The sequence below is a fragment of the Juglans microcarpa x Juglans regia genome, chromosome 8D, assembly GCF_004785595.1.
Source record: "Juglans microcarpa x Juglans regia isolate MS1-56 chromosome 8D, Jm3101_v1.0, whole genome shotgun sequence".
Classification (NCBI taxonomy): domain Eukaryota; kingdom Viridiplantae; phylum Streptophyta; class Magnoliopsida; order Fagales; family Juglandaceae; genus Juglans; species Juglans microcarpa x Juglans regia.
Window position 1 is genome coordinate 32,197,911 of NC_054608.1, and position 7,628 is coordinate 32,205,538.

The 7,628-nt window shown below is 38.0% G+C and overlaps 1 protein-coding gene across 1 annotated transcript; it reads left to right on the plus strand.

Annotated features, from left to right (window-relative positions):
- Window positions 1-6,564: 6,564 nt before the first annotated feature.
- Window positions 6,565-7,179, plus strand: LOC121243477 (mitochondrial import receptor subunit TOM7-1-like). Its single transcript, XM_041141589.1, has one exon. It carries the CDS (start codon window positions 6,569-6,571, stop codon window positions 6,860-6,862), a length of 294 nt encoding a protein of 97 aa, XP_040997523.1. The 5' UTR covers window positions 6,565-6,568; the 3' UTR covers window positions 6,863-7,179.
- Window positions 7,180-7,628: the final 449 nt, after the last annotated feature.

Consider the following 7,628-nt stretch of genomic DNA (forward strand, 5'->3'; position numbering starts at 1 on the left):
TGGGAGTGAAATATTTAAGGAATATCTTATAATACTTAAAGAATATTTGTGTTTCCAAACGCATTCTTAGTATCAAATTCCAATCGAAGGTAGAAAATTATCAGAACTTTTATAATTTGAAAGTATACTATATCACCATGTTAGTTTTAATAATCTAAAAAAAAATCTAAATTGTAAAATACAAAAGTTATAATAATTTGAGGGTACAAAATAAATTTATTATTTTTTTCTAATATGTTACAAAATATATTTATTTATTATCATCATCATCATTTTTTCTTTTTCGTAAAATACTTTCCATCGATAATTTCAATATATTAAAACTTTTTATGTCGTTAGTTTGTTTGTAATTTTCTTTTTAAATGAAAATAAACTTCATTTCATTCAATGAAATCGGGACTACAAGCCAAACTAATGCATCTGCTCTGGAGCACCCTCACACACAAATTTCTTTGTGACGGATATTGTCTTAACTTCTAAAAACTCTCTCATAACGGAGATGAGCGTTTTGTAAAACAGAACTAAACGTCCCATCTTCCAAAGAAGAGAAGTACTGTCTTCATCCTCCCTAAGAGGAGGATTACTATCTCTCCGACTCCTCTCAAGGGAGGAACGAGATTCTACTACTATGGACACCAAATCCAATAATCTATTTCTTTTTATTATTAAGAAAAACAAAACACCAAAACTAAAAAATACAAGAAAAATAAAAACACTAAGGAAAAAACACTGCCATAGCGCTACATCTCATTCCTCTCCTGCCGTCCTCCTTCTTCTTCTTTTTCTTTTTTCTTTTTTCCTTTTTTCTTTTGCAGCTTTCTCCTACATTGCTTTCACCGTGGCCCCTCCCCCGACGCCTCAGCCGCCACTTATCTCCTCCATCGGCTTCGAGTTGCCCATCCACCTTCTGGCTCGCTCACCTCCACCACGACCACCGTCTCTCTCTCTCACGAGCACAAGCACCCTATTGCCCACCTCCACCACTGCGCAGGCGGCTGCCCCTCTTCCCCTGTCGTGGCCCCCTCCATCGCGCCTCGCTCGCCCCCCCCCCTTTCCACGCCCACCCTTCTGGGCAGCTCAGATCTGCCCAGGCCGAAACAAAGGACGCGCAGGCAAGCCACGCCATTTCTCCGATCTGCTCAGGCCAAATGAACGTCGTGGGTTGGTTCCATATCAGTAGTCTTAGTTTGTTTGTAATTGATTGGCCATAGTCAAGCATATTAGCTCTAAGCTTATAATGATATTTTTTTCTAATCACGTTGCTTAAGTGAAAATGATAATATTTCATATTTTTTTTTAGAGACGTAGGGATATTATCATAAGTAATATTTACACAGACTAAGACTACATTTGGTTGCAAGATTCAGTTAAGTTCAGCTGAACTCAGTCTAATTTTAAACTGAGTCTAACATTCAAATACTCAACTTTCAAATTACTAAACTCATCTCAACTCAAAACCTCCTTACACATGGGACCCACAACCATTTTCAACTTAACACATCTTTATACGTGTGACCTACAACCTTTTTCAACTTCCCATAAAAAGTACTAAACTCATCTTAACATCCAAACACACTTTAAACTCAGTTTAGATGAACCTCACATAACTCTCTCAACTACTCAACTCATTATTATTCATAAAGAGCTCAGCTCAGCTCAACATCCAAACGCAGGCTAAAGAGAGATTTGGATAGTAAGTTGAGTTGAAATGAAAGTTGAAAGTTAAATTTTGTAATATTATTATTGTTTTGAAATTTGAAAAAGTTGAATTGTTTATTATATCTTGTGTGAGAATTTGAGAAAGTTGTAATTAAATGAGAAGAGTTTGAGGGACTTTTGTATCCGCACCTTTATTTTGCAGATTAGCCTCTACATGTACTCCATCATTCCAAGAAGTAGTAATCACAATTCACATCCATGCAATCATCTTTTAATTTCCAGGGAGTTTCACATCTCCAGATTTTTCTCTTATAAATTAAACTAGAACTGCTTGCATTAACATTTAAGCAAATAGGATTATGATGAGAAGTAGAACTTGGAAGAGTTTGTATAAGCCTCTTCCAACCTCATGAAAAGCCTCAACCAGATCTCATACTACCACCAAACTTCTCAGCATTCTCAAGTATTTCATTCAAGTCCTAATAACTAATCAAGGGATATTACAAGGTTCTTTAATTTGTCTTAAAAGTGCCCAACTACCACCACAAGATGCCATTTTAGAATGGCCATAAAACCCTGCTAAAATCTATTTGAATGATGCTCCTGTAATTGATACTTCGATGTGTATATGTTTGAAAGAACAATTCCAGAGATCAATAATAAAAGTATCAGTCCAGAGTAAAGCAATACCACCACTAGCTCCAATCCCTTTTATCTCCAACATATTTGGATAACCTAGTTTCAATTTAGTTCCTTCCATTTTTTGCCTTGTTAATTTTGTTTCCATAAGAAACAAAATAGATGGTCTTTTATCCTTTACCAAATAGCAAAGGCCATAAACCAATCCAGGGTTGTCAAGCCCTCGATAGTTCCAATTGATTAGACTCATAATTCTTGGCAGAGTTGTACAATAGCCTCCATTGATGTTTCGTTGTCTGGTTTAGGTTCCTTCATGAGAAATAGGGCAAACCGAGTATGATATTGTTGGAGTCTTACTTGGTTTCAGACTCACAGATAGTGTTATTCCCTGATTCCTTTTGTCCTTCATATCAGTTGGACTAATATGCAGTGGAACATTCTCCTTTCCAAAACGAGCTCTTTTTTTCATGTTCTAATTTCAACAAATGGAGCAAGAAGTGGTTTAGAAGGGACCATAACAGAATTACTAACCAAAATTTTCCCTAAGTGATCCCTAATTTGTAAGAGATTTTTCTGCCCCCACTTTTGTACCTTGAGATGTGAACTCTATCAGAGTAACTACATAACTGTCCTCTTGAGTTTTATTAGAGACAACAGTTAGGATGTCAAGTAAACCGTCTACCTCTTCTTTTGCCATAACTGTCTCCTGATGAAATACCTCTAACTCAAGATAAATTGGTGGAGAAATAGGACTAGATTTGCTAATACCTAAACTTGAAGACGCACAAATCCAAGGGCCATATTGATCTCTAGAATAAGCACCATGCAATGTTGTCTTTGGGGGTGCTGGGCATCCACTTGGAGAATGTTTGATGATCCCACAACGGAAGCAAAAGCGGGAAGCCTTTCATGTTATGATCTTGAGGGTTGGGTCAATAGTTGGGTCTTTAACAATTGATATCAAATCAAAGACCACGTCACAGATTCAAGTCATGGAGGGGGCGACCTATAGACTGAATTAAAATATATTTGGTACTATGTATAGGCATAGTGTTAAGTTATTGAATACTGATAGATGAGTGAAGCCGCCAAAAGGGAAAAAGCTACCATCGGGTTAGTGTTGATAGAGTGGGCCGCCGTGGACGTCGGATTCGGAAGCGTGGTGGAATGTTATGATCCTAAAGGTTAAAGAATTAACCAAATTAGTATCCAACAATCCTATGACTTTTAGATCAATGGTTAGGTCTTTAACATTTCATACTTGAATGAAACCCATGTCGAACAACCCTGAACCACTACTAACTTCCCCCGTAGTAATGGTTTCGTAATAGTCAAAGCAACTTTAACCCGTAAGAACTTTCTCCATCCTATCTCATTCTCATCCACATTCACTTGTTCAACTATCCCAAGCAAATCATCAACATGTTCTCCAACCTTGTAGTTCATACAACAAATGGAAAACCATGTATTTGAAATCAGAAGGATTCCATAGAATGATGCAAATCAAAGTTAGAGAGAAGAGTCTCGAATTGAGAAATCTGATTATCAAATAGCCATGAACGTGTAACATAATGTTAGGAAAAATAGGGATTTTCACTTCGAGGGAGAGGCCTCCAGAAGAAGGGTTGAAGAATGAAAGTTTTTGTTATAATGTTGGAAAAAATAATGTTGAGCTAAGCTGAACTCAGTTCTTTATGAATAGTAGTGAGTTGAGTAAGTGGAGTGAGTTATGTGTGACCCATCTAAAATGAGTTTAGATGTGTTTGGATGTTAAGATGAGTTTAGTACTATCTATGGGAAATTGAAAAATGTTATGGGTCCCAAGTATAAAGATGTGTTGACTTGAAAATGTTGTGAGTCCCTCGTGTAAGAAGGTTTTGAGTTGATATGAGTTTAGTAATTTGAGAGTTAAGTGTTTGGATGTTAGACTCAGCTTAAAATTAGACTGAACAGAGTTGATCTCAGCTGAGTCTTGCAACCAAATGGGGTCTGAGTGTATTTGAGCTGATTCAGAAAGCTTCACTCGGTAAGCAACAACTCCAATCTTCTCTATGATTTCAAAGGGTCCGTAGAACCTGGGAGAAAGCTTCACATTTCTTCTCTGGGCGACAAACTATTGTCTGTAAGGTTATAAACGCACAAAAACCCAATCTCCTACATTCAAAGTTACCTCCTTTTCTCCCCAACTCTACGAACTTCTTCATCCTTTCTTGAGCTTTTTGCAGGTTCTGGCGTAGTAGAGGCATGATGATATTCTCACGAGCTTGAAGAGTGGAGTCCACTGCCTCAACCCTAGAGGTATCTACATGATAGCTCAGTAGAAGGGGGTGTGGATAGTCGTAGAGGTCTTCAAAAGGGGTTAGCTTGGTGGAGGCATGGGTGGAAGTGTTGTACCACCACTGGGCCATAGGAACCCAGAGTACCCAATCCTTAGTACGATCTCCCACAAAGCAATGTAGATGGTTCTCTAGGGTTTTATTAACGGCCTCAGATTGGCCGTCTATTTGGGGGTGGTAGGCCGAGCTAAAGGCCAGCTGGACCCCCAGATCAAAATTTACTGGTGATGGATTTGTCTCTGTCTGAGATGATGGACCTTGGCATTCCATGATATTTGAATATATGTTTGATAAACTGTTGGGCTAGGGTTAAGGCAGTGTATCGATAAGATAAGGGCATGAAATGGCTAAACTTGGTCAAGCGGTCCACCACCACCCATAGGCAGTTGAAGCCGTGGGATGTTAGTAGGCTTTCAATAAAGTCCATTAAGATGTTGGACCTAGGCCTAGAAGGGATTTCTAGTGGCTGGAGAAGCCCACCTGGAAAATGATTCTCTGGTTTCGCTCGTTGGCAAATCTTAGAATTTCTTATAAATGCATTCACCTCAGCTCTAAGTTTAGGCCAGTAGAATTCCCTTTTGATCCTATGCAGTATCTTGTCATAGCCTAAATGGCCCTCAGTGGGATTACTATGGAACATTTCCAGTAGTTTAAGCTTGTAGGGTTGGTTGTTGGCGATGAGAAGCCTATTTTTGTAGTACAAAAAACCTTCCTTCATACAGTATTTTGACCCCAACTCCCCATTTCTCCATTTCTGTAGCAAGGTTTGGATCTCAGAGTCTTGATTGTATAGCTGATGTAGTTCATCCAATTGCCCTAGATTAGGAACAGAAACCATAGCTAGAGATACCACTATATCATCATCATACCTTCTCGACAAGGCATCTGCTACCTTGTTATCTTTGCCCTACTTGTACGCCACTAGGAAGTCATAGCCCAAGAGTTTGGACACCCATTTTTGCTGTATAATTGTCCCCACCTTCTGGTCTAACAGGAACTTTAGGCTTTGATGGTTTGTTTTAACTGTAAATCTGGTCCCCATTAGGTAAGGTTTCCATCTATTGGTTGCTGAAACTAGAGCAAAGAGCTCATTCTCATAGGTTGACATAGTAAGTGCTCTCCCCTTCAAAGTCTAGCTGTAGTAAGCTATAAAATGACCCTTTTGTAACTGTACTGCCCCTACAAACCTTCCCTGAGGCATCACACTCAATGCCAAATGGTTCTGAAAAATCTGGCAATGCCATGACAAGAGGTTTTATCACGACTTCTTTTAATTTCAAAAAAGCCTCCTCAACTTTTGGACTCTATAAAAACCCATCATTATTCAATAGATGAGTTAAATGCAAACTTATAACAGAACGACCCTGCTTTTGGTCTTTCCTAGGGTACAATGCAAACTTGTAACAAAACGACCCTGCTTCACTTTGGAAAGATCATCTTTGTTTTCAAACTCAAATCACAAAAACATTTGGACCCACCCCAGAAATTCGAATTAACATATTTTAGTTTAATTGGTATTTTATCATAATTAAATGCCTTTTAAGAAAATTGTGACCAAATTTATAATCAAAGAGAAATGATATTTATAATATTAGGGTATATAAATTTTATACATTTTGTAAAAAGAAGTAAATAAATCTAAGAATCATATAAAAATTTATTTTTTTAATAATAAATCCCATTTTTTTCGAATAAAATTCTACACATTCTAAATTTATATGCCGACCAAATTCATTCTCAAACACAATCCATTTAAAATAAATGAAAGGAGGAGATTATTCATTTTTTAAACAGGTGGACCCCAAGTTCCCATTGGTTCCAAAATCTCTTTCTAATTTTGATCGACGGCTGTGAGTGCACTGATCAGAGTCCAGACTCAACTGGGACATTAGCGAGACGGACCCAAAAAAAAATCTCTATAATTAGGGTTTTAGATGTCACCAAAACAAAACGCCACCAGAAAAGAGACTCCGAGAGAAAACTTGAGGGAAAAAATAATATCGATGGCTTCTAGGGTTTCACTTAAGAGCAAGGGCAAGGCTAGCGGCAAGGGGTCCAAGGCCTCGTCGGAGGAAAAATCCACGGCGCAGAGTCTGAAGGAGTGGAGCACGTGGACCGTGAAGAAGGCCAAGGTCATCACCCACTACGGCTTCATTCCTCTGATCATCATCATTGGCATGAACTCGGAGCCCAAACCTCAACTTTCTCAACTCCTCAGCCCCGTCTGATCTTAAATCCTCCGTCTTATGCAATACCCAGATCCAGATTTGGGCTCGTCTTTCGTGGGTCGGTGCCTATTTGTTGAATCTACGTTGGTTGAGTTCGGTTTTTATGTTATGTTTGCAGTTTATGTTTGTTTATTTGCGCTTGGATAGCGGGAAAAGTCTAGGGAATAGAAAATAGAAGCTAGTGTTGAATTTTGAATCATTATTATACTGACTTTTCGATGTTTCCTGATGTGGTTTTAACGGTTAATATCTGCCTCTAAATTCTAATTTTCGAATATGTTTATAATTTACTAGATAAAGTAACTTTTTATGGTCAAGATTTTGCTTTGATAATTTACTTTTCCTCGTTCTCCTGTGTGTCGAATTGTGTCTATGTTCTGTTTGGTTGCTGCGTGAATGTATTTCTGTATAATCTGATTACTTCCATAGCCGGATGAAAGGTCTTGATGTTATTGATATTTTCCGAGATGATCGATGTTTGTTTGGTTCTGGATTTATTTGATATTTTATTCCTTCCTATATGACTTGTTGATTGTCATCAATTTGAATAATAAACATATGGGAAAATTAGTTGTCTTTTATGGAATTAGAATGAATCACTGTTAATCTCTGTTTGGTATTGAATTAAGCTTGGGAAAGTTAGCTACGGACCCAACTCCCAAGCCGTTTCCATTATATAGACCTGTTGTATATTTTCTCTTGCCCCTGCTTGGTTCATGAGAAAATGCGGAAAGAACATGGAAGTTTGAAACTTTTTCCATTATCT

Coding starts and splice junctions, on each gene's coding strand:
- LOC121243477 (XM_041141589.1), top strand. CDS start 6,569: ATGTCACCAAAACAAAACGCCACCAGAAAAGAGACTCCGAGAGAAAAC.